General features: G+C 50.3%; 1 protein-coding gene across 2 annotated transcripts in view; it reads left to right on the forward strand.

Annotated features, from left to right (window-relative positions):
- The window catches only part of LOC139584422 (spondin-1-like), a 127,987-nt gene that overhangs the window by 30,833 nt on the left and 69,424 nt on the right, over window positions 1-27,730 (forward strand). For both annotated transcript variants that reach the window (XM_071416229.1, XM_071416230.1), the window contains 3 exons: window positions 23,060-23,133; window positions 23,306-23,428; window positions 25,427-25,575. In XM_071416229.1, the coding sequence (XP_071272330.1) occupies window positions 23,060-23,133; window positions 23,306-23,428; window positions 25,427-25,575 (346 nt within the window). The remainder of the gene's footprint in view (window positions 1-23,059; window positions 23,134-23,305; window positions 23,429-25,426; window positions 25,576-27,730) is intronic.

Here is a 27,730-nt window from a genome sequence, read left to right on the forward strand (position 1 = left end):
TATAGCCATCCTTTCCTGCTCTTTATAGCCACCCTCACCTGCTCTTTATAGCCACCCTCTCCTGCTCTCTATAGCCTACCCTCTCCTGCTCTCTATAGCCACCCTCTCCTGCTCTCTATAGCCACCCTTCCTCTCTCATAGCCACCCTTCCTCTCTTTATAGCCACCCTCTCCTTCTCTTCATAGCCACCCTTTCCTGCTCGTTATAGCCACCCTTTCTTCTCTTCATAGCCACCCTCTCCTGCTATCTATAGCCACCCTTTCCTGCTCTCTATAGCCATCCTCTCCTGTTCTCTATAGCCACCCTCTCCTGCTCTCTATAGCCATCCTCTCCTGTTCTCTACAGCCACCCTTTCCTTCTCTTCATAGCCACCCTCTCCTGCTATCTATAGCCACCCTTTCCTCCTCTCTATAGCCATCCTCTCCTGTTCTCTATAGCCAACCTCCCCTGCTCTCTATAGCCATCCTCTCCTGTTCTCTATAGCCACCCTCTCCTGCTCTCTATATCCAACCTCTCCTGCTCTCTATAGCCATCCTCTCCTGTTCTCTATAGCCACCCTCTCCTGCTCTCTATAGCCACCCTCTCCTGCTCTCTATAGCCACCCTCTCCTGCTCTCTATAGCCACCCTCTCCTGCTCTCTATATCCACCCTCTCCTGCTCTCTATAGCCACCCTCTCCTGCTCTCTATAGCCACCCTCTCCTGCTCTCTATATCCACCCTCTCCTGCTATCTATAGCCACCCTCTCCTGCTCTCTATAGCCACCCTCTCATGCTCTCTATAGCCACCCTCTTTTGTCTCTATAGCCACCCTCTCCTGCTCTCTATAGCCACCCTCTCCTGCTCTCTATAGCCACCCTCTCCTGCTCTCTATAGCCACCCTCTCCTGCTCTCTATAGCCACCCTCTCTTGTCTCTACAGCCACCCTTTCCTTCTCTTCATAGCCACCCTCTCCTGCTCTCTATAGCCATCCTTTCCTGCTCTTTATAGCCACCCTCACCTGCTCGTTATAGCCACCCTCTCCTGCTCTCTATAGCCACCCTCTCCTGCTGTCTATAGCCACCCTCTCCTGCTCTTTATAGCCACCCTCTCTTGTCTCTATAGCCACCCTCTTTTGTCTCTATAGCCACCCTCTCCTGCTCTCTATAGCCACCCTCTCCTGCTCTCTATAGCCACCCTCTCCTGCTCTTTATAGCCACCCTCTCTTGCTCTCTACAGCCACCCTTTCCTTCTCTTCATAGCCACCCTCTCCTGCTATCTATAGCCACCCTCTCCTGCTCGTCTATAGCCACCCTCACCTGCTCGTTATAGCCACCCTCTCCTGCTCGTTTATAGCCACCCTCACCTGCTCGTCTATAGCCACCCTCTCCTGCTCTTTATAGCCACCCTCTCCTGCTCATCTATAGCCACCCTTTCCTGCTCTCTATAGCCACCCTTTCCTGCTCTTTATAGCCACCCTCACCTGCTCGTCTATAGCCACCCTCTCCTGCTCTCTATAGCCACCCTCTCCTGCTCGTCTATAGCCACCCTCTCCTGCTCATCTATAGCCACCCTCTCCTGCTCTCTATAGCCACCCTCACCTGCTCATTGATAGCCACCCTCTCCTGCTCTCTATAGCCACCCTTTCCTTCTCTTCATAGCCACCCTCTCCTGCTCTCTATAGCCACCCTTTCCTGCTCTTTATAGCCACCCTCACCTGCTCATTATAGCCACCCTCTCCTGCTCTCTATAGCCACCCTTTCCTGCTCTCGATAGCCACCCTCTCCTGCTCTCTTTAGCCACCCTTTCCTGCTCTTTATAGCCACCCTTTCCTGCTCTCGATAGCCACCCTCTCCTGCTCTCTATAGCCACCCTTTCCTGCTCTTTATAGCCACCCTTTCCTGCTCTTCATAGCCACCCTCTCCTGCTCTCTATAGCCACCCTTTCCTGCTCTTCATAGCCACCCTCTCCTGCTCTTTATAGCCACCCTCTCCTGCTCTCTATAGCCACCCTCTCCTGCTCTCTATAGCCACCCTCTCCTGCTCTTCATAGCCACCCTCTCCTGCTCTTCATAGCCACCCTCTCCTGCTCTCTATAGCCACCCTTTCCTGCTCTTCATAGCCACCCTCTCCTGCTCTCTCATAGCCACCCTCTCCTGCTCTTTATAGCCACCCTCTCCTGCTCTTTATAGCCACCCTTTCCTGCTCTCGATAGCCACCCTTTCCTGCTCTCGATAGCCACCCTTTCCTGCTCTTTATAGCCACCCTTTCCTCTCTCATAGTCACCCTCTCCTGCTCTCTATAGCCACCCTTTCCTGCTCTTTGTAGCCACCCTCTCCTGCTCTCATAGCCACCCTTTCCTGCTCTTCATAGCCACCCTCTCCTGCTCTCTATAGCCACCCTTTCCTGCTCTCTATAGCCACCCTTTCCTGCTCTTTATAGCCACCCTCTCCTGCTCTCTATAGCCACCCTTTCCTTCTCTTCATAGCCACCCTCTCCTGCTCTCTATAGCCACCCTCTCCTGCTCTCGATAGCCACCCTCTCCTGCTCTCTATAGCCACCCTTTCCTGCTCTCTATAGCCACCCTTTCCTGCTCTTTATAGCCACCCTCTCCTGCTCTCTATAGCCACCCTTTCCTGCTCTTCATAGCCACCCTCTCCTGCTCTTTATAGCCACCCTCTCCTGCTCTTTATAGCCACCCTTTCCTTCTCTTCATAGCCACCCTCTCCTGCTCTCTATAGCCACCCTTTCCTGCTCTTTATAGCCACCCTCACCTGCTCATTATAGCCACCCTCTCCTGCTCTCTATAGCCACCCTCTCCTGCTCTCTATAGCCACCCTCTCCTGCTCTCTATATCCACCCTCTCCTGCTATCTATAGCCACCCTCTCCTGCTCTCTATAGCCACCCTCTCATGCTCTCTATAGCCACCCTCTTTTGTCTCTATAGCCACCCTCTCCTGCTCTCTATAGCCACCCTCTCCTGCTCTCTATAGCCACCCTCTCCTGCTCTCTATAGCCACCCTCTCCTGCTCTCTATAGCCACCCTCTCCTGCTCTCTATAGCCACCCTTTCCTTCTCTTCATAGCCACCCTCTCCTGCTCTCTATAGCCATCCTTTCCTGCTCTTTATAGCCACCCTCACCTGCTCGTTATAGCCAACCTCTCCTGCTCTCTATAGCCACCCTCTCCTGCTGTCTATAGCCACCCTCTCTTGTCTCTACAGCCACCCTTTCCTTCTCTTCTTCCTGCTCTCTATAGCCACCCTTTCCTGCTCTTCATAGCCACCCTCTCCTGCTCTTTATAGCCACCCTCACCTTCTCGTTATAGCCACCCTTTCATTCTCTTCATCAGCCACCCTTTCCTTCTCTTTATAGCCACCCTTTCCTGCTCTTCCTCTCCTGTTCTCTATAGCCACCCTCTCCTGCTCTCTATATCCAACCTATCCTGCTCTCTACAGCCACCCTCTCCGGCTCTCTTCATAGCCATCCTCTCCTGCTCTCTATAGCCACCCTCTCCTCCTCTCTATAGCCATCCTCTCCTGTTCTCTATAGCCAACCTCCCCTGCTCTCTATAGCCATCCTCTCCTGTTCTCTATAGCCACCCTCTCCTGCTCTCTATATCCAACCTCTCCTGCTCTCTATAGCCAACCTCTCCTGTTCTCTATAGCCACCCTCTCCTGCTCTCTATAGCCACCCTCTCCTGCTCTCTATAGCCATCCTCTCCTGCTCTCTATAGCCACCCTCTCCTGCTCTCTATATCCACCCTCTCCTGCTCTCTATAGCCACCCTCTCCTGCTCTCTATAGCCACCCTCTCCTGCTCTCTATATCCACCCTCTCCTGCTATCTATAGCCACCCTCTCCTGCTCTCTATAGCCACCCTCTCATGCTCTCTATAGCCACCCTCTTTTGTCTCTATAGCCACCCTCTCCTGCTCTCTATAGCCACCCTCTCCTGCTCTCTATAGCCTCGTTCTCCTGCTCTCTATAGCCACCCTCTCCTGCTCTCTATAGCCATCCTCTCCTGCTCTCTATAGCCACCCTTTCCTTCTCTTCATAGCCACCCTCTCCTGCTCTCTATAGCCATCCTTTCCTGCTCTTTATAGCCACCCTCACCTGCTCGTTATAGCCACCCTCTCCTGCTCTCTATAGCCACCCTCTCCTGCTGTCTATAGCCACCCTCTCTTGTCTCTACAGCCACCCTTTCCTTCTCTTCATAGCCACCCTCTCCTGCTATCTATAGCCACCCTTTCCTGCTCTCTATAGCCATCCTCTCCTGTTCTCTATAGCCACCCTCTCCTGCTCTCTATAGCCATCCTCTCCTGTTCTCTACAGCCACCCTTTCCTTCTCTTCATAGCCACCCTCTCCTGCTATCTATAGCCACCCTTTCCTCCTCTCTATAGCCATCCTCTCCTGTTCTCTATAGCCAACCTCCCCTGCTCTCTATAGCCATCCTCTCCTGTTCTCTATAGCCACCCTCTCCTGCTCTCTATATCCAACCTCTCCTGCTCTCTATAGCCATCCTCTCCTGTTCTCTATAGCCACCCTCTCCTGCTCTCTATAGCCACCCTCTCCTGCTCTCTATAGCCACCCTCTCCTGCTCTCTATAGCCACCCTCTCCTGCTCTCTATATCCACCCTCTCCTGCTCTCTATAGCCACCCTCTCCTGCTCTCTATAGCCACCCTCTCCTGCTCTCTATATCCACCCTCTCCTGCTATCTATAGCCACCCTCTCCTGCTCTCTATAGCCACCCTCTCATGCTCTCTATAGCCACCCTCTTTTGTCTCTATAGCCACCCTCTCCTGCTCTCTATAGCCACCCTCTCCTGCTCTCTATAGCCACCCTCTCCTGCTCTCTATAGCCACCCTCTCCTGCTCTCTATAGCCACCCTCTCTTGTCTCTACAGCCACCCTTTCCTTCTCTTCATAGCCACCCTCTCCTGCTCTCTATAGCCATCCTTTCCTGCTCTTTATAGCCACCCTCACCTGCTCGTTATAGCCACCCTCTCCTGCTCTCTATAGCCACCCTCTCCTGCTGTCTATAGCCACCCTCTCCTGCTCTTTATAGCCACCCTCTCTTGTCTCTATAGCCACCCTCTTTTGTCTCTATAGCCACCCTCTCCTGCTCTCTATAGCCACCCTCTCCTGCTCTCTATAGCCACCCTCTCCTGCTCTTTATAGCCACCCTCTCTTGTCTCTACAGCCACCCTTTCCTTCTCTTCATAGCCACCCTCTCCTGCTATCTATAGCCACCCTTTCCTGCTCTTTATCCTGCTCTCTATAGCCACCCTCACCTGCTCGTTATAGCCACCCTCTCCTGCTCTTTATAGCCACCCTCACCTGCTCGTTATAGCCACCCTCTCCTGCTCTTTATAGCCACCCTCTCCTGCTCTCTATAGCCACCCTTTCCTGCTCTCTATAGCCACCCTCTCCTGCTGTTTATAGCCACCCTCACCTGCTCGTTATAGCCACCCTCTCCTGCTCTTTATAGCCACCCTTTCCTGCTCTTTATAGCCACCCTCTCCTGCTCTCTATAGCCACCCTTTCCTGCTCTTTATAGCCACCCTCTCCTGCTCTTTATAGCCACCCTCTCCTGTCTCTACAGCCACCCTTTCCTTCTACTTCATAGCCACCCTTTCCTGCTCTCTATAGCCACCCTTTCCTGCTCTCTATAGCCACCCTCTCCTGCTCTCTATAGCCACCCTCTACCTGCTCTGTTATAGCCACCCTCTCCTGCTCTCTATAGCCACCCTCTCCTGCTCTGTTATAGCCACCCTCTCCTGCTCTTTATAGCCACCCTCTCCTGCTCTCTATAGCCACCCTTTCCTGCTCTCTATAGCCACCCTTTCCTGCTCTTTATAGCCACCCTCACCTGCTCGTTATAGCCACCCTCTCCTGCTCTTTATAGCCACCCTCACCTGCTCGTTATAGCCACCCTCTCCTGCTCTCTATAGCCACCCTTTCCTGCTCTTTATAGCCACCCTCACCTGCTCATTATAGCCACCCTCTCCTGCTCTCTATAGCCACCCTTTCCTTCTCTTCATAGCCACCCTCTCCTGCTCTCTATAGCCACCCTTTCCTGCTCTTTATAGCCACCCTCACCTGCTCATTATAGCCACCCTCTCCTGCTCTCTATAGCCACCCTCTCCTGCTCTCTATAGCCACCCTCTCCTGCTCTCTATATCCACCCTCTCCTGCTCTCTATAGCCACCCTCTCCTGCTCTCTATAGCCACCCTCTCCTGCTCTCTATATCCACCCTCTCCTGCTATCTATAGCCACCCTCTCCTGCTCTCTATAGCCACCCTCTCATGCTCTCTATAGCCACCCTCTTTTGTCTCTATAGCCACCCTCTCCTGCTCTCTATAGCCACCCTCTCCTGCTCTCTATAGCCTCCCTCTCCTGCTCTCTATAGCCACCCTCTCCTGCTCTCTATAGCCACCCTCTCCTGCTCTCTATAGCCACCCTTTCCTTCTCTTCATAGCCACCCTCTCCTGCTCTCTATAGCCATCCTTTCCTGCTCTTTATAGCCACCCTCTCCTGCTCTCTATAGCCACCCTTTCCTGCTCTCGATAGCCACCCTCTCCTGCTCTCTTTAGCCACCCTTTCCTGCTCTCTATAGCCACTCTTTCCTTCTCTTCATAGCCACCCTTTCCTGCTCTCTATAGCCACCCTTTCCTGCTCTTCATAGCCACCCTCTCCTGCTCTTTATAGCCACTCTTTCCTTCTCTCTATAGCCACCCTCTCCTGCTCTTCATAGCCACCCTCACCTGCTCGTTATAGCCACCCTCTCCTGCTCTTTATAGCCACCCTTTCCTGCTCTTTATAGCCACCCTTTCCTGCTCTCTATAGCCACCCTTTCCTGCTCTTCATAGCCACCCTCTCCTGCTCTTTATAGCCACCCTCACCTTCTCGTTATAGCCACCCTTTCATTCTCTTCATAGCCACCCTTTCCTTCTCTTTATAGCCACCCTTTCCTGCTCTTTATAGCCACCCTCTCCCGCTCTCTATAGCCACCCTCTCATGCTCTCTATAGCCACCCTCTTTTGTCTCTATAGCCACCCTCTCCTGCTCTCTATAGCCACCCTCTCCTGCTCTCTATAGCCTCCCTCTCCTGCTCTCTATAGCCACCCTCTCCTGCTCTCTATAGCCACCCTCTCCTGCTCTCTATAGCCACCCTTTCCTTCTCTTCATAGCCACCCTCTCCTGCTCTCTATAGCCACCCTCTCCTGCTCTCTATAGCCACCATTTCCTGCTCTCTATAGCCACCCTCTCCTGCTCTTTATAGCCACCCTCTCCTGCTCTCTATAGCCACCCTCTCCTGCTCTCTATAGCCTCCCTCTCCTGCTCTCTATAGCCACCCTCTCCTGCTCTCTATAGCCACCCTCTCCTGCTCTCTATAGCCACCCTTTCCTTCTCTTCATAGCCACCCTCTCCTGCTCTCTATAGCCACCCTTTCCTGCTATCTATAGCCACCCTTTCCTTCTCTTCATAGCCACCCTTTCCTGCTCTCTATAGCCACCCTCACCTGCTCGTTATAGCCACCCTCTCCTGCTCTCTATAGCCACCCTCTCCTGCTCTCTATAGCCACCCTCTCCTGCTCTCTATAGCCACCCTTTCCTTCTCTTCATAGCCACCCTTTCCTGCTCTCTATAGCCACCCTCACCTGCTCGTTATAGCCACCCTCTCCTGCTCTCTATAGCCACCCTCTCCTGCTGTCTATAGCCACCCTCTCTTGTCTCTACAGCCACCCTTTCCTTCTCTTCATAGCCACCCTCTCCTGCTATCTATAGCCACCCTTTCCTGCTCTCTATAGCCATCCTCTCCTGTTCTCTATAGCCACCCTCTCCTGCTCTCTATAGCCATCCTCTCCTGTTCTCTACAGCCACCCTTTCCTTCTCTTCATAGCCACCCTCTCCTGCTATCTATAGCCACCCTTTCCTCCTCTCTATAGCCATCCTCTCCTGTTCTCTATAGCCAACCTCCCCTGCTCTCTATAGCCATCCTCTCCTGTTCTCTATAGCCACCCTCTCCTGCTCTCTATATCCAACCTCTCCTGCTCTCTATAGCCATCCTCTCCTGTTCTCTATAGCCACCCTCTCCTGCTCTCTATAACCACCCTCTCCTGCTCTCTATAGCCACCCTCTCCTGCTCTCTATAGCCACCCTCTCCTGCTCTCTATATCCACCCTCTCCTGCTCTCTATAGCCACCCTCTCCTGCTCTCTATAGCCACCCTCTCCTGCTCTCTATATCCACCCTCTCCTGCTATCTATAGCCACCCTCTCCTGCTCTCTATAGCCACCCTCTCATGCTCTCTATAGCCACCCTCTTTTGTCTCTATAGCCACCCTCTCCTGCTCTCTATAGCCACCCTCTCATGCTCTCTATAGCCACCCTCTCCTGCTCTCTATAGCCACCCTCTCCTGCTCTCTATAGCCACCCTCTCTTGTCTCTACAGCCACCCTTTCCTTCTCTTCATAGCCACCCTTTCCTGCTATCTATAGCCATCCTTTCCTGCTCTTTATAGCCACCCTCACCTGCTCGTTATAGCCACCCTCTCCTGCTCTCTATAGCCACCCTCTCCTGCTGTCTATAGCCACCCTCTCCTGCTCTTTATAGCCACCCTCTCTTGTCTCTATAGCCACCCTCTTTTGTCTCTATAGCCACCCTCTCCTGCTCTCTATAGCCACCCTCTCCTGCTCTCTATAGCCACCCTCTCCTGCTCTTTATAGCCACCCTCTCTTGTCTCTACAGCCACCCTTTCCTTCTCTTCATAGCCACCCTCTCCTGCTATCTATAGCCACCCTTTCCTGCTCTCTATAGCCATCCTCTCCTGTTCTCTATAGCCACCCTCTCCTGCTCTTTATAGCCACCCTCTCTTGTCTCTACAGCCACCCTTTCCTGCTCTTCATAGCCACCCTCACCTGCTCGTTATAGCCACCCTCTCCTGCTCTTTATAGCCACCCTCACCTGCTCGTTATAGCCACCCTCTCCTGCTCTTTATAGCCACCCTCTCCTGCTCTCTATAGCCACCCTTTCCTGCTCTCTATAGCCACCCTCTCCTGCTCTTTATAGCCACCCTCACCTGCTCGTTATAGCCACCCTCTCCTGCTCTTTATAGCCACCCTCTCCTGCTCTCTATAGCCACCCTTTCCTGCTCTCTATAGCCACCCTTTCCTGCTCTTTATAGCCACCCTCTCCTGCTCTCTATAGCCACCCTTTCCTGCTCTCTATAGCCACCCTCTCCTGCTGTTTATAGCCACCCTCACCTGCTCGTTATAGCCACCCTCTCCTGCTCTTTATAGCCACCCTCTCCTGCTCTCTATAGCCACCCTTTCCTGCTCTTTATAGCCACCCTCACCTGCTCATTATAGCCACCCTCTCCTGCTCTCTATAGCCACCCTTTCCTGCTCTCGATAGCCACCCTCTCCTGCTCTCTTTAGCCACCCTTTCCTGCTCTTTATAGCCACCCTTTCCTGCTCTCGATAGCCACCCTCTCCTGCTCTCTATAGCCACCCTTTCCTGCTCTTTATAGCCACCCTTTCCTGCTCTTCATAGCCACCCTCTCCTGCTCTCTATAGCCACCCTTTCCTGCTCTTTATAGCCACCCTTTCCTGCTCTTCATAGCCACCCTCTCCTGCTCTTTATAGCCACCCTCACCTGCTCATTATAGCCACCCTCTCCTGCTCTCTATAGCCACCCTTTCCTGCTCTCGATAGCCACCCTCTCCTGCTCTCTTTAGCCACCCTTTCCTGCTCTTTATAGCCACCCTTTCCTGCTCTCTATAGCCACCCTCTCCTGCTCTCTATAGCCACCCTCTCCTGCTCTTTATAGCCACCCTTTCCTGCTCTTCATAGCCACCCTCTCCTGCTCTTTATAGCCACTCTCTCCTGCTCTCTATAGCCACCCTTTCCTGCTCTCTATAGCCACCCTTTCCTGCTCTTTATAGCCACCCTCTCCTGCTCTCTATAGCCACCCTTTCCTCTCTTCATAGCCACCCTCTCCTGCTCTCTATAGCCACCCTCTCCTGCTCTCTATAGCCACCCTCTCCTGCTCTTCATAGCCACCCTCTCCTGCTCTTCATAGCCACCCTCTCCTGCTCTTTATAGCCACTCTTTCCTTCTCTTCATAGCCACCCTTTCCTGCTCTCTATAGCCACCCTCTCCTGCTCTCTATAGCCACCCTCACCTGCTCGTTATAGCCACCCTCTCCTGCTCTTTATAGCCACCCTTTCCTGCTCTTTATAGCCACCCTTTCCTGCTCTCTATAGCCACCCTTTCCTGCTCTTCATAGCCACCCTCTCCTGCTCTTTATAGCCACCCTCACCTTCTCGTTATAGCCACCCTTTCATTCTCTTCATAGCCAGCCTTTCCTTCTCTTTATAGCCACCCTTTCCTGCTCTTTATAGCCACCCTCTCCTGCTCTCTACAGCCACCCTTTCCTGCTCTCTATAGCCACCCTCACCTGCTCGTTATAGCCACCCTTTCCTGCTCTTTATAGCCACCCTTTCCTGCTCTTTATAGCCACCCTCTCCTGCTCTCTATAGCCACCCTCTCCTGCTCTCTATAGCCACACTTTCCTGCTCTCTATAGCCACCCTCTCCTGCTCTCTATAGCCACCCTCTCCTGCTCTCTATAGCCAACCTTTCCTGCTCGTTATAGCCACCCTTTCCTGCTCTTTATAGCCACCCTCTCCTGCTCTCTATAGCCACCCTCACCTGCTCGTTATAGCCACCCTCTCCTGCTCTCTATAGCCACCCTCTCCTGCTCTCTATAGCCACCCTCTCCTGCTCTCTATAGCCACCCTCTCCTGCTCTTTATAGCCACCCTCTCCTGCTCTTTATAGCCACCCTCTCCTGCTCTCTATAGCCACCCTCAACTGCTCTTTATAGCCACCCTCTCCTGCTCTTTATAGCCACCCTCACCTGCTCTTTATAGCCACCCTCTCCTGCTCTCTATAGCCACCCTTTCCTTCTCTTCATAGCCACCCTTTCCTGCTCTCTATAGCCACCCTTTCCTGCTCTTTATAGCCACCCTTTCCTGCTCTTTATAGCCACCCTTTCCTTCTCTTCATAGTCACCCTCTCCTGCTCTCTATAGCCACCCTCTCCTGCTCTCTATAACCACCCTCTCCTGCTCTCTATATCCAACCTCTCCTGCTCTCGATAGCCACCCTTTCCTGCTCTCGATAGCCACCCTTTCCTGCTCTCGATAGCCACCCTTTCCTGCTCTTTATAGCCACCCTTTCCTTCTCTTCATAATCACCCTCTCCTGCTCTCTATAGCCACCCTTTCCTGCTCTCTATAGCTACCCTTTCCTGCTCTTAATAGCCACCCTCTCCTGCTCTCGATAGCCGCCCTTTCCTGCTCTCTATAGCTACCCTTTCCTGCTCTTTATAGCCACCCTCTCCTGCTCTCTATAGCCACCCTTTCCTGCTCTCTATAGCCACCCTTTCCTGCTCTTTATAGCCACCCTCTCCTGCTCTCGATAGCCACCCTTTCCTTCTCTTCATAGCCACCCTCTCCTGCTCTCTATAGCCACCCTCTCCTGCTCTTTATAGCCACCCTTTCCTGCTCTTCATAGCCACCCTCTCCTGCTCTCGATAGCCACCCTCTCCTGCTCTCTATAGCCACCCTTTCCTGCTCTTTATAGCCACCCTCTCCTGCTCTCTATAGCCACCCTTTCCTGCTCTTTATAGCCACCCTCTCCTGCTCTCTATAGCCACCCTCTCCTGCTCTCTATAGCCACCCTTTCCTGCTCTTCATAGCCACCCTCTCCTGCTCTCTATAGCCACCCTCTCCTGCTCTTTATAGCCACCCTTTCCTTCTCTTCATAGCCACCCTCTCCTGCTCTCTATAGCCACCCTTTCCTGCTCTTTATAGCCACCCTCACCTGCTCATTATAGCCACCCTCTCCTGCTCTCTATAGCCACCCTTTCCTGCTCTCGATAGCCACCCTCTCCTGCTCTCTTTAGCCACCCTTTCCTGCTCTTTATAGCCACCCTTTCCTGCTCTCGATAGCCACCCTCTCCTGCTCTCTATAGCCACCCTTTCCTGCTCTTTATAGCCACCCTTTCCTGCTCTTCATAGCCACCCTCTCCTGCTCTCTATAGCCACCCTTTCCTGCTCTTCATAGCCACCCTCTCCTGCTCTTTATAGCCACCCTCTCCTGCTCTTCATAGCCACCCTCTCCTGCTCTCTATAGCCACCCTCTCCTGCTCTTCATAGCCACCCTCTCCTGCTCTTCATAGCCACCCTCTCCTGCTCTTTATAGCCACTCTTTCCTTCTCTTCATAGCCACCCTCTCCTGCTCTCTATAGCCACCCTCACCTGCTCGTTATAGCCACCCTCTCCTGCTCTTTATAGCCACCCTTTCCTGCTCTTTATAGCCACCCTTTCCTGCTCTCTATAGCCACCCTTTCCTGCTCTTCATAGCCACCCTCTCCTGCTCTTTATAGCCACCCTCACCTTCTCGTTATAGCCACCCTTTCATTCTCTTCATAGCCACCCTTTCCTTCTCTTTATAGCCACCCTTTCCTGCTCTTTATAGCCACCCTCTCCTGCTCTCTACAGCCACCCTTTCCTGCTCTCTATAGCCACCCTCACCTGCTCGTTATAGCCACCCTTTCCTGCTCTTTATAGCCACCCTTTCCTGCTCTTTATAGCCACCCTCTCCTGCTCTCTATAGCCACCCTCTCCTGCTCTCTATAGCCACCCTCTCCTGCTCTCTATAGCCACCCTCTCCTGCTCTCTATAGCCACCCTCTCCTGCTCTCTATAGCCACCCTTTCCTGCTCGTTATAGCCACCCTTTCCTGCTCTTTATAGCCACCCTCTCCTGCTCTCTATAGCCACCCTCACCTGCTCGTTATAGCCACCCTCTCCTGCTCTCTATAGCCACCCTCTCCTGCTCTCTATAGCCACCCTCTCCTGCTCTCTATAGCCACCCTCTCCTGCTCTTTATAGCCACCCTCTCCTGCTCTTTATAGCCACCCTCTCCTGCTCTCTATAGCCACCCTTTCCTGCTCTTTATAGCCACCCTCTCCTGCTCTCTATAGCCACCCTCTCCTGCTCTCTATAGCCACCCTCTCCTGCTCTCTATAGCCACCCTCTCCTGCTCTCTATAGCCACCCTCAACTGCTCTTTATAGCCACCCTCTCCTGCTCTTTATAGCCACCCTCTCCTGCTCTTTATAGCCACCCTCTCCTGCTCTCTATAGCCACCCTTTCCTGCTCTTTATAGCCACCCTTTCCTGCTCTCTATAGCCACCCTTTCCTGCTCTTTATAGCCACCCTTTCCTGCTCTTTATAGCCACCCTTTCCTGCTCTCTATAGCCACCCTCTCCTGCTCTCTATAACCACCCTCTCCTGCTCTCTATATCCAACCTCTCCTGCTCTCGATAGCCACCCTTTCCTGCTCTCGATAGCCACCCTTTCCTGCTCTCGATAGCCACCCTTTCCTGCTCTTTATAGCCACCCTTTCCTTCTCTTCATAATCACCCTCTCCTGCTCTCTATAGCCACCCTTTCCTGCTCTCTATAGCTACCCTTTCCTGCTCTTAATAGCCACCCTCTCCTGCTCTCGATAGCCGCCCTTTCCTGCTCTCTATAGCTACCCTTTCCTGCTCTTTATAGCCACCCTCTCCTGCTCTCTATAGCCACCCTTTCCTGCTCTCTATAGCCACCCTTTCCTGCTCTTTATAGCCACCCTCTCCTGCTCTCGATAGCCACCCTTTCCTTCTCTTCATAGCCACCCTCTCCTGCTCTCTATAGCCACCCTCTCCTGCTCTTTATAGCCACCCTTTCCTGCTCTTCATAGCCACCCTCTCCTGCTCTCGATAGCCACCCTCTCCTGCTCTCTATAGCCACCCTTTCCTGCTCTCTATAGCCACCCTTTCCTGCTCTTTATAGCCACCCTCTCCTGCTCTCAATAGCCACCCTTTCCTTCTCTTCATAGCCACCCTCTCCTGCTCTCTATAGCCACCCTCTCCTGCTCTTTATAGCCACCCTTTCCTGCTCTTCATAGCCACCCTCTCCTGCTCTCTATAGCCACCCTCTCCTGCTCTTTATAGCCACCCTTTCCTGCTCTTTATAGCCACCCTTTCCTTCTCTTCATAGCCACCCTCTCCTGCTCTCTATAGCCACCCTTTCCTGCTCTTTATAGCCACCCTCACCTGCTCATTATAGCCACCCTCTCCTGCTCTCTATAGCCACCCTTTCCTGCTCTCGATAGCCACCCTCTCCTGCTCTCTATAGCCACCCTTTCCTGCTCTTTATAGCCACCCTTTCCTGCTCTTCATAGCCACCCTCTCCTGCTCTCTATAGCCACCCTTTCCTGCTCTTCATAGCCACCCTCTCCTGCTCTCTATAGCCACCCTCTCCTGCTCTTTATTGCCACCCTTTCCTGCTCTCGATAGCCACCCTCTCCTGCTCTCTATAGCCACCCTCTCCTGCTCTTCATAGCCACCCTCTCCTGCTCTCTATAGCCACCCTCTCCTGCTCTTTATAGCCACTCTTTCCTTCTCTTCATAGCCACCCTCTCCTGCTCTCTATAGCCACCCTCACCTGCTCGTTATAGCCACCCTCTCCTGCTCTTTATAGCCACCCTTTCCTGCTCTTTATAGCCACCCTTTCCTGCTCTCTATAGCCACCCTTTCCTGCTCTTCATAGCCACCCTCTCCTGCTCTTTATAGCCACCCTCACCTTCTCTTTATAGCCACCCTTTCCTGCTCTTTATAGCCACCCTCTCCTGCTCTCTACAGCCACCCTTTCCTGCTCTCTATAGCCACCCTCACCTGCTCGTTATAGCCACCCTTTCCTGCTCTTTATAGCCACCCTTTCCTGCTGCTCTTTATAGCCACCCTCTCCTGCTCTCTATAGCCACCCTCTCCTGCTCTCTATAGCCACACTTTCCTGCTCTCTATAGCCACCCTCTCCTGCTCTCTATAGCCACCCTCTCCTGCTCTCTATAGCCACCCTTTCCTGCTCGTTATAGCCACCCTTTCCTGCTCTTTATAGCCACCCTCTCCTGCTCTCTATAGCCACCCTCACCTGCTCGTTATAGCCACCCTCTCCTGCTCTCTATAGCCACCCTCTCCTGCTCTCTATAGCCACCCTCTCCTGCTCTCTATAGCCACCCTCTCCTGCTCTTTATAGCCACCCTCTCCTGCTCTTTATAGCCACCCTCTCCTGCTCTCTATAGCCACCCTTTCCTTCTCTTCATAGCCACCCTTTCCTTCTCTTCATAGCCACCCTTTCCTGCTCTTTATAGCCACCCTCACCTGCTTGTTATAGCCAACCTCTCCTGTTCTCTATATCAATCCTCTCCTGCTCTCTATAGCCACCCTTTCCTGCTCTTTATAGCCACCCTTTCCTGCTCTCGATAGCCACCCTTTCCTGCTCTCTATAGCCACCCTTTCCTGCTCTCGATAGCCACCCTCTCCTGCTCTCTATATCCACCCTTTCCTGCTCTTTATAGCCACCCTTTCCTGCTCTCGATAGCCACCCTCTCCTGCTCTCTATAGCCATCCTCTCCTGCTCTCTATAGCCACCCTTTCCTGCTCTTTATAGCCACCCTTTCCTTCTCTTCATAGTCACCCTCTCCTGCTCTCTATAGCCACCCTCTCCTGCTCTCTATAGCCACCCTCTCCTGCTCTTTATAGCCACCCTCTCCTGCTCTTTATAGCCACCCTCTCCTGCTCTCTATAGCCACCCTCTCCTGCTCTCTATAGCCACCCTCTCCTGCTCTTTATAGCCACCCTCTCCTGCTCTTTATAGCCACCCTCTCCTGCTCTCTATAGCCACCCTTTCCTTCTCTTCATAGCCACCCTTTCCTGCTCTCTATAGCCACCCTTTCCTGCTCTTTATAGCCACCCTCACCTGCTTGTTATAGCCAACCTCTCCTGTTCTCTATATCAATCCTCTCCTGCTCTCTATAGCCACCCTTTCCTGCTCTTTATAGCCACCCTTTCCTGCTCTCGATAGCCACCCTTTCCTGCTCTCTATAGCCACCCTTTCCTGCTCTCGATAGCCACCCTCTCCTGCTCTCTATATCCACCCTTTCCTGCTCTTTATAGCCACCCTTTCCTGCTCTCGATAGCCACCCTCTCCTGCTCTCTATAGCCATCCTCTCCTGCTCTCTATAGCCACCCTTTCCTGCTCTTTATAGCCACCCTTTCCTTCTCTTCATAGTCACCCTCTCCTGCTCTCTATAGCCACCCTCTCCTGCTCTCTATAACCACCCTCTCCTGCTCTCTATATCCAACCTCTCCTGCTCTCGATAGCCACCCTTTCCTGCTCTCGATAGCCACCCTTTCCTGCTCTCGATAGCCACCCTTTCCTGCTCTTTATAGCCACCCTCTCCTGCTCTTTATAGCCACCCTTTCCTTCTCTTCATAATCACCCTCTCCTGCTCTCTATAGCCACCCTTTCCTGCTCTCTATAGCCACCCTTTCCTGCTCTTTATAGCCACCCTCACCTGCTCTCGATAGCCGCCCTTTCCTGCTCTCTATAGCCACCCTTTCCTGCTCTTAATAGCCACCCTCTCCTGCTCTCGATAGCCGCCCTTTTCTGCTCTCTATAGCTACCCTTTCCTGCTCTTTATAGCCACCCTCTCCTGCTCTCTATAGCCACCCTTTCCTGCTCTCTATAGCTACCCTTTCCTGCTCTTAATAGCCACCCTCTCCTGCTCTCGATAGCCGCCCTTTCCTACTCTCTATAGCTACCCTTTCCTGCTCTTTATAGCCACCCTCTCCTGCTCTCTATAGCCACCCTTTCCTGCTCTCTATAGCTACCCTTTCCTGCTCTTTATAGCCACCCTTTCCTGCTCTCGATAGCCACCCTTTCCTTCTCTTCATAGCCACCCTCTCCTGCTCTCTATAGCCACCCTCTCCTGCTCTTTATAGCCACCCTTTCCTGCTCTTCATAGCCACCCTCTCCTGCTCTCGATAGCCACCCTTTCCTGCTCTCGATAGCCACCCTTTCCTGCTCTTTATAGCCACCCTCTCCTGCTCTCTATATCCACCCTTTCCTGCTCTCGATAGCCACCCTTTCCTGCTCTCGATAGCCACCCTCTCCTGCTCTTTATAGCCACCCTTTCCTTCTCTTCATAATCACCCTCTCCTGCTCTCTATAGCTACCCTTTCCTGCTCTTAATAGCCACCCTTTCCTGCTCTCGATAGCCACCCTTTCCTGCTCTCTATAGCTACCCTTTCCTGCTCTTTATAGCCACCCTCTCCTGCTCTCTATAGCCACCCTTTCCTGCTCTCTATAGCCACCCTTTCCTGCTCTTTATAGCCACCCTCTCCTGCTCTCAATAGCCACCCTTTCCTTCTCTTCATAATCACCCTCTCCTGCTCTCTATAGCCACCCTTTCCTGCTCTCTATAGCTACCCTTTCCTGCTCTCTATAGCCACCCTCTCCTGCTCTTTATAGCCACCCTTTCCTGCTCTTCATAGCCACCCTCTCCTGCTCTCTATAGCCACCCTCTCCTGCTCTCTATAGCCACCCTCTCCTGCTCTTTATAGCCACCCTTTCCTGCTCTTCATAGCCACCCTTTCCTGCTCTTCATAGCCACCCTCTCCTGCTCTCTATAGCCACCCTCTCCTGCTCTCTATAGCCACCCTTTCCTGCTCTTCATAGCCACCCTTTCCTTCTCTTCATAGCCACCCTCTCCTGCTCTCTATAGCCACCCTCTCCTGCTCTTTATAGCCACCCTTTCCTGCTCTTTATAGCCACCCTTTCCTGCTCTCTATAGCCACCCTCTCCTGCTCTTTATAGCCACACTTTCCTGCTCTTTATAGCCACCCTTTCCTGCTCTCTATAGCCACCCTTTCCTGCTCTTCATAGCCACCCTCTCCTGCTCGTTACAGCCACCCTTTCCTGCTCTTCATAGCCACCCTCACCTGCTCGTTATAGCCACCCTTTCCTGCTCTCCATAGCCACCCTTTCCTGCTCTTTATAGCCACCCTTTCCTGCTCTTTATAGCCACCCTCACCTGCTCGTTATAGCCACCCTTTCCTGCTCTTTATAGCCACCCTCACCTGCTCGTTATAGCCACCCTTTCCTGCTCTTTATAGCCACCCTTTCCTGCTCTTTATAGCCACCCTTTCCTGCTCTTTATAGCCACCCTCACCTGCTCTCTATAGCCACCCTCTCCTGCTCTCTATAGCCACCCTCACCTGCTCTTTATAGCCACCCTCTCCTGCTCGTTATAGCCACCCTTTCTTGCTCTCTATAGCCACCCTTTCCTGCTCTTTATAGCCACTCTCACCTGCTCGTTATAGCCACCCTCTCCTGCTCTTTATAGCCACCCTCTCCTGCTCTCTATAGCCACCCTTTCCTGCTCTTTATAGCCACCCTCACCTGCTCGTTATAGCCACCCTCTCCTGCTCTCTATAGCCACCCTTTCCTGCTCTTTATAGCCACCCTCACCTGCTCGTTATAGCCACCCTCACCTGCTCATTATAGCCACCCTCTCCTGCTCTCTATAGCCACCCTCTCCTGCTCTCTATAGCCACCCTTTCCTGCTCTTTATAGCCACCCTCACCTGCTCGTTATAGCCACCCTCTCCTGCTCTCTATAGCCACCCTTTCCTGTTCTCTATAGCCACCCTCACCTGCTCGTTATAGCCACCCTTTCCTGCTCTTTATAACCACCCTTTCCTGCTCTTTATAGCCACCCTTTCCTGCTCTTTATAGCCACCCTCACCTGCTCGTTATAGCCACCCTCTCCTGCTCTCTATAGCCACCCTTTCCTGTTCTCTATAGCCACCCTCACCTGCTCGTTATAGCCACCCTTTCCTGCTCTTTATAACCACCCTTTCCTTCTCTTCATAGCCACCCTCACCTGCTCTTTATAGCCACCCTTTCCTGCTCTTTATAACCACCCTTTCCTGCTCTTTATAGCCACCATGTCCTGCTCTTTATAGCCACCCTCACCTGCTCGTTATAGCCACCCTTTCCTGCTCTCTATAGCCACCCTTTCCTGCTCTCTATAGCCACCCTTTCCTGCTCTTTATAGCCACCCTCACCTGCTCGTTATAGCTACCCTTTCCTTCTCTTCATAGCCACCCTCTCCTGCTCTTTATAGCCACCCTCTCCTGCTCTCTATAGCCACCCTCTCCTGCTCTTTATAGCCACCCTTTCCTGCTCTCTATAGCCACCCTTTCCTGCTCTCTATAGCCACCCTCTCCTGCTCTTCATAGCCACCCTCACCTGCTCGTTATAGCCACCCTTTCCTGCTCTCTATAGCCACCCTTTCCTTCTCTTCATAGCCACCCTCTCCTGCTCTTTATAGCCACCCTTTCCTGCTCTCTATAGCCACCCTTTCCTGCTCTTTATAGCCACCCTCTCCTGCTCGTTATAGCCACCCTTTCCTGCTCTCTATAGCCACCCTCTCCTGCTCTTTATAGCCACCCTTTCCTGCTCTCTATAGCCACCCTTTCCTGCTCTTTATAGCCACCCTCTCCTGCTCTTTATAGCCACCCTTTCCTGCTCTCTATAGCCACCCTTTCCTGCTCTTTATAGCCACCCTCTCCTGCTCGTTATAGCCACCCTTTCCTGCTCTCTATAGCCACCCTTTCCTGCTCTCGATAGCCACCCTCTCCTGCTCTTCATAGCCACCCTTTCCTGCTCGTTATAGCCACCCTTTCCTTCTCTCTATAGCCACCCTTTCCTTCTCTTCATAGCCACCCTCTCCTGCTCTTCATAGCCACCCTTTCCTGCTCGTTATAGCCACCCTCTCCTGCTCTTTATAGCCACCCTTTCCTGCTCGTTATAGCCACCCTTTCCTTCTCTCTATAGCCACCCTTTCCTTCTCTTCATAGCCATCCTTTCCTTCTCTCTATAGCCACCCTTTCCTTCTCTTCATAGCCATCCTTTCCTTCTCTTTATAGCCACCCTTTCCTTCTCTTTATAACCACCCTTTCCTGCTCTTTATAGCCACCCTCTCCTGCTCTTTATAGCCACCCTTTCCTGCTCTTTATAGCCACCCTTTCCTGCTCTTTATAGCCACCCTTTCCTGCTCTTTATAGCCACCCTTTCCTGCTCTTTATAGCCACCCTTTCCTGCTCTTTATAGCCACCTTCTCCTGCTCTTTATAGCCACCCTTTCCTGCTCTTTATAGCCACCCTTTCCTGGTCTCTATAGCCACCCTTTCCTGCTCTTTATAGCCACCCTCTCCTGCTCTTTATAGCCACCCTTTCCTGCTCTTTATAGCCACCCTCTCCTGCTCTTTATAGCCACCCTCTCCTGCTCTTTATAGCTACCCTTTCCTGCTCTTTATAGCCACCCTCTCCTGCTCTCTATAAACATCCTCTCCTGCTATCTATAAACATCCTCTCCTGCTCTCAATAAACATCCTCTCCTGCTCTCAATAAATATCCTCTCCTGCTCTCTAAACATCCTCGAATGCTTTCTACAGCCATCCTCTCCTGCTCTCTATAAACATCCTCTCCTGCTCTCTATAAACATCCTCTCCTGCTCTCTATAAACATCCTCTCCTGCTCTCAATAAATATCCTCTCCTGCTCTCTAAACATCCTCGAATGCTTTCTACAGCCATCCTCTCCTGCTCTCTATAAACATCCTCTCCTGCTCTCTATAAACATCCTCTCCTGCTCTCTATAAACACCCTCTCCTGCTCTCTATAAACATCCTCTCCTGCTCTCTTTAAACATCCTTGAATGCTTTCTACAGCCATCCTCTCCTGCTCTCTATAAACATCCTCTCCTGCTCTCTACAGCCATCCTCTCCTGCTCTCTTTAAACATCCTCTCCTGCTCTCTATAAACATCCTCTCCTGCTCTCTATAAACATCCTCTCCTGCTCTCTATAAACATCCTCTCCTGCTCTCTTTAAATATCCTCTCCTGCTCTCTATAAACATCCTCTCCTGCTCTCTATAAACATCCTCTCCTGCTCTCTTTAAACATCCTCTCCTGCTCTCTATAAACATCCTCTCCTGCTCTCTATAAACATCCTCTCCTGCTCTCTACAGCCATCCTCTCCTGCTCTCTTTAAACATCCTCTCCTGCTCTCTATAAACATCCTCTCCTGCTCTCTATAAACATCCTCTCCTGCTCTCTATAAACATCCTCTCCTGCTCTCTATAAACATCCTCTCCTGCTCTCTATAAACATCCTCTCCTGCTCTCTTTAAACATCCTCTCCTGCTCTCTATAAACATCCTCTCCTGCTCTCTATAAACATCCTCTCCTGCTCTCTTTAAACATCCTCTCCTGCTCTCTATAAACATCCTCTCCTGCTCTCTATAAACATCCTCTCCTGCTCTCTATAAACATCCTCTCCTGCTCTCTATAAACATCCTCTCCTGCTCTCTTTAAACATCCTTGAATGCTTTCTACAGCCATCCTCTCCTGCTCTCTATAAACATCCTCTCCTGCTCTCTATAAACATCCTCTCCTGCTCTCCTTAAACACCCTTGAATGCTTTCTACAGCCATCCTCTCCTGCTCTCTATAAACATCCTCTCCTGCTCTCTACAGCCATCCTCTCCTGCTCTCTTTAAACATCCTCTCCTGCTCTCTATAAACATCCTCTCCTGCTCTCTATAAACATCCTCCCCTGCTCTCTATAAACATCCTCTCTTGCTCTCTATAAACATCCTCTCCTGCTCTCTTTAAACATCCTCCCCTGCTCTCTATAAACATCCTCTCCTGCTCTCTATAAACATCCTCTCCTGCTCTCTATAAACATCCTCTCCTGCTCTCTATAAACATCCTCTCCTGCTCTCTATAAACATCCTCCCCTGCTCTCTATAAACATCCTCTCCTGCTCTCTATAAACATCCTCTCCTGCTCTCTACAGTCATCCTCTCCTGCTTTCTATATCCTCTCCTGCTCTCTACATCCTCTCCTGCTCTCTATAAACATCCTCTCCTGCTCTCTATAAACATCCTCTCCTGCTCTCTATAAACATCCTCTCCTGCTCTCTACATCCTCTCCTGCTCTCTACATCCTCTCCTGCTCTCTACATCCTCTCCTGCTCTCTACATCCTCTCCTGCTCTCTACATCCTCTCTCCTCATTGACACAGAGATTGCAGGCGGGCAGCAACACTGGATACATGCAGCCCCAGCTCAAAGCCAGGGCCCACGGGCCTTGGTGTGGGACCACAACTAAAGGATCCTAAACACTCCCACTGGAACTAATGGTCTGGACAGACGCCTGGCCCAACCCATAGGAGTGAAGAACATAACCATGGAGAGAGCTATGGAAGCCATGGGTTAGTCAGGGATATGTTACCCAACTGCAACTGGATCCCATTGCTGAAACCAAATGTTAAGATATTGACATTGGGTTAAACTGATCTTTTTACAGAATTCGTCCTCATCTGAACCTTGATAACTTGATGTGTCTAATATTAATCAATGACTGTATCATATTTTAAAGTGAAATGATAAATGAAATGTATTATCAAGTTGAGCTCCCTACAATGTAACTGTATGGCTGAGGATATATCCACAGCTTCAGTTGTGATGCCGTCTACTGTGGAAAACAGTCTGGGCTGGAGCTGGTCTGTTTGGCTCCCGGCCACTTAGATCCTGCTGTTTGATGAGTCCAGCACCATTTGATATTTTATCTTCAACCCCCAGATACGTTGCCAATGTTCTTCCCTGGGAGATGAGCTTTAGAGAGTGTGAGAGAGTGCAGTCATAATGGTCACAGTGATGATGGGCTATCCTGTGGATCAGTCTCAGTCTGGACTCCTGGCTCTCTGTACGTTGGTATTCTGCAGAGGTTGATGAGGAGCAGGTCTGGCGGTGCTCTCTGACAGGGGGGTTTTACCACCTCTCCTCAGAGGAGACAGACACTCCTCACGCACTACAAGAGAGAAAGAGAGGAGCATTCTAATGGCCGGGCGTTGCTATTGGCACACAGTTTCTGTTGCGTGTACAAGTGTGTGTGTGTGTGTGTGTGTGTGTGTGTGTGTGTGTGTGTGTGTGTGTGTGTGTGTGTGTGTGTGTGTGTGTGTGTGTGTGTGTGTGTGTGTGTTTGCCCCTAGAAGTTGTGTGCTAACACGAGTGCTGTACTTTGTTGTGCTGTCAGTGAATAAAAGGAATGCTGTTGCTCCTCCTCTGCAGGGCCAGCATTGTGCAGAAGAGGATCATATACTTCCAGGATGAAGGTTCCCTCACCGTCAGACTGTGTGAGAAAGGTGCAGCATATCTGTCCTACACCAATGTTACTTCTCACAGAACGTCATCTGTTACCCTCGATTAGAATGGACATTCTGGATGTAGTCATATTCTTCAACTATTCTATGAGACCAAGCAACATCACCATTCTTTGTGCGTGTGTGTGTGCATGTGTATGTGTGTGCCTTTCAGAGGCTGTGTTTGGGCAGAGCACAGAAAAGCCCCCTCTGGAATGCTGTGCCTGTGGGACGGCCAAGTACAGAGTCACCTTCTTTGGGAACTGGTCGGAGAAGATTCACCCTAAAGACTACCCCAGTAAGTCCCTCACTGGGGTCATACAGTATATCTACACCCCCACATGACTGTACAACTTCCCACCTGTTGCTCCTCTGTTTTCTCTGGAGTGTGAAAGGATCTGCATTACAGTAATGAAGCAAGACATTGTGGTTGGGGAAGAAACACAAGAAGGGGACATTTTACCCTGGACATATTTAGACTGTCTGTTGACTAGAGTAACATGCTTATATTTTGGCAGATTCTCTTATCCAGAGCGACTCACAGTAGTGAGTATACTGGTCCCCCATGGTAAATGACACCCACAACCCTGGCGTTGCAAGCGCCAGACTCTACCGACTGAGCCACACGGGACATACTGCATGTAAAAAGCAGCACTGTGGTTTAGAGGATTCCTCTCAAATTCTTTGTGTGTTGTTGGGATTTAAACGAAGAATGTTCAGTCAACGTAGGTCAGTAAAAGAGTATCATAGCTGTTATGACACGGTGACTTCTTTGGAGCTGATGATCTGAACCACAGACCCTACGTATTCCTTGCTGTCAGCGTTGTGTAGTCACAGCTTACAAAAGGAATCTCCATAAATAATTTGAGACAGGAAGAGGCTGTTTTGGCAGGAAATAAGAAAACAAGTTTTGGTACATTATAGCACATCACAGGGATTCGCTATGGGCTTGATGGGTTTAAACAGATTAACTGTATAGTTCGCCTTTCCCTCCAGCTGTTTATAGAATCTTTCACAAATAGTAACGTATCATGGAAAAACATAATTACATTCAAGGGTTTCTGAGGAGAGCGCTGAGGGACCATAGTTCCAAGCATCAATTGTTTTTTGATAGAGTTATATATACAGTACCGTACAGTCACGTCCAAAATTATTGGCACCCTTTGTCAAGAGTGTGCACAACTGGTGAACTGAAGTCAGGTGCAGGAGAGCAGAGATGAGTGAACAGGCGCACTTTATTTGGCAGAAGGAAAACAGTCGGACACAACTGCGTAACGACACTCCCACCAAAGGCAAAAGCGATTAGCGCACTCGTCACACAAATAATGTACAGCATACAATACCACGGGTTCCAAACAAGACCCGGCAAAAAAACAGCATGAAGCATCACACATGACACGTAGCGAACAATTACACACACAGACATGGGGGGAACAGAGGATAATATACACGTAGAGGGATGAGGGGATGTACAACAGGTGTGCGGAAAAACAAGACAAAACAAATGGAAAATGAAAGGTGGAGCGGCGATGGCTAGAAGACCGGTGACGTCGACCGCCGAGTGCTGTCTAAACAAGGAGAGGAGGCGACTTCGGCGGGAATCGTGACACCCTTGATAAAGATGAGCAAAAAAGACTGTATAAAATAATACAAATACTGAGCTATGCAAAACAAATGTAATACTAATACAATTGCTCAAAAAATTGTTTTTGTTTAACCACAATTTTTTTTTATTCTAAAAGATTGGGTCAAAATTATTGCCACCCCTGTTTTCTATACCTTTCAATATCTCACCTTGCGACGAGAAGGGCACTGAGCCTTTTTATTAAATGTTTTATGAGATTGAAGAACACATTGGGAGGGAGGGATCTTAGTCTTAGGGATCTTAATTATTTGTTTTTACTTTTACAAAATGTCTTTCTCTGAGCAATTGTATTAGTATAAAATAATACAATCATGTTTTTAAATGTTGAGCATACAATATAGCTCAGTATTGTATTATTTATTTTATATAGTCTTTTTTGCTCATCTTTATCAAGGGTGCCAATAATTTTGGACCTGACTGTACATATATATGTGGTGTGACAGGGTCTATTCCAGCCTCAACTCTCTCAGTACTGATGAGGGCTCCAGCAATGGTAGTGCAGGCCTCACATTGTAACTAACAATGACCTTCCAGCCACATGCACAGTCAAAGGCAGGAGCGATCTGTCAGCCTCTACACACGCACGCGCACACACACACACACACACTTTATTTCTTAGTCAAATTGTCTCTTTGTTTCCACCCTATACAGGACGTGCCAATCATTGGTCAGCCCTCATCGGGGCATCCCACTCCAGGAGCTATGTCCTGTGGGAGTACAGGGGCTTCGCCAGTGAAGGGGTGAAACAGGTGGCAGAGCTGGGGTCTCCAGTTAAGATGGAGGAAGAGATTAGACAGAAGGTGAGCTTGGTTAGACTCCTCTTAGTGAGACTATGATAGAAGAGAGATGCAGACAGTACAGTCAGGAGGTAAAAGCAAACATCATGGATTCAGGCTAGAGGAGGCCAGAAGGAGGAGCTATTGGAGAACGGTTTCATTATAATGGCTGGAATGGAATAGATGGAACAGAGTCAAACCTGTGGTTTCCACATCTCTGATGATGTTGATACCATTCTATTTATTCCATTACAATGAGCCCATCCTTTAATAGCTCCTCCCACCAGCCTCCTCTGGTTCAGACCTGTTCATGTACGCTGATCAGCTATATCTCCAATCGCTGATGTCTTGATATTTCTATTCTTTCAGCTCTGTCTTTTCTGTGCAGACTTTATGTAGTCATATCTCCTACCTGTTTCCGCCTCTGAAACAGCATGTCAAAGGTTGATCAGTTAATGGAAGGCCCTCCTGACATCTTAATGAAACACATTAGTCCGTATATTGGCTGATCTGCACCACTCTGCTTTTTAATGTTACTTTCCTGCTATTGGGTGACATGGCAACAATAGAGTGTTGAGCCCAGGGACAGATGAGATGCTGAGGGGCATTATGGGATGGCTGTGGAGGAGAGGGGGCATGGCTAATGGAGGGAGAAGTGAGAGAGGACGGCTACATCACAGAGAATCTTAAAGAACTGAACTCGAGAACTAACTTCTCTCGTTGAAAACGGCATATGTGACATTGATAGAAGTCCGAAGCATTTATTCCAGTGGCAAAATTGACAAAAAAGTGCAAGTAGGTTATTTTTGGTCGTAAAGTCAGTATCTTCCAAAACAGAGTTTCTTGAGATTTGAGTAAAAGAGTTCGTCATGACTTATTTGAGGGTTGGGTTTTGAATTGGACAATGCCCACCTGCCCACTAACATGGCATCAACAGCTGAGGTGGTTGTGCTCTCCAGTCATACAGCAGAACACACTGACAGTGAGACAGACCTGCCCAGCAGCACAGCAGATTGGACTTTGTTTACATACTGTCAGACAACATGTGGTGCATTTCTTTACTTGAGAAATACTAAAACCTCCTTGGCAAATACACCAAAATGAACTACAGATTCCTTGAGTCATCTTAGATTCTGAATATTTTGAGGAAGTGATGCTGGCTTTGTTCCTATGGTGTCTCATGGTGGACAAACATCAGTAACTGCTACATCAAACCACACCCCCTGAAACTTGAAACACATTTTTTCTTATTGAGCAACAGAAAAAAAAACATGCAGAATTGGTGCGTTCAGGAAAAAGCTCACAACCCACGTGGGATCCTTTGTCTTTCCTACAATGCTGTGAGGGCTGACTGATCATAGGGAATGTTAACACGTTTCAGATGGATGATAGAGCGGCATGTTCTGTTCGACCTCGGTCACTTGCAAATATATGATTGGTTGTCACATCTTCTGGATACGGGCCACAATCACCTGTGGCAGTGCTCCCACTTTCAACTTGTCTGTTTTTACTTTTCAAACAGTCCAGAAAGTTGAATGATTGAATGTTGTTGTTGTTGTAAGACATGGATGTGATATCAACGTATAATTCAAACCATAGGAATGAGCGTAATACTTAGACATCGAAACACTCTTGCAAAAGTTATATTACTGATTGAAATTGCTTATGAAACTAAATAGTGATAGAATTACATTGGACACAGATTAGTAATGGTCCTTACTGTAGGATGCAGATGCTTCCAGAATTCAAAGAGCAGTGTGGTGGTCGTGTTATGACTGTTTGTGGAGGTGACAGTGACCAGTGTTCTCACAGCCCCCTGTCATCCATCCACTGCAGTGCACTGGCCTGTCAACACACAGTCTCCACCATTCATCATACCTGTCATCTATCTGTTTGCTTTGGAATGCCATTTCCTGTATTGTAGACGGGTTGGTTGTTTAGCAACACAACCGACTCCTGCGCAACTATTGGGCAAAACGGACGGGGTTGGCTTAGATTGTTGACAACATGTAAACTATATTTAGTCTCCAATGTTTTGAAAAACATCAATACACTTGTTGTCTCTCAAATACGTCGTTACAGTTGTTGGTTAGCTAGCTAGTGAATTTTAGCCATATTAGCATTTACATGAAATCAGTTAATAAAACACCTCAAAACAAGACATGCCATCAAGAACAAG

The sequence above is a fragment of the Salvelinus alpinus genome, chromosome 9, assembly GCF_045679555.1.
Source record: "Salvelinus alpinus chromosome 9, SLU_Salpinus.1, whole genome shotgun sequence".
NCBI classification, from domain to species: domain Eukaryota; kingdom Metazoa; phylum Chordata; class Actinopteri; order Salmoniformes; family Salmonidae; genus Salvelinus; species Salvelinus alpinus.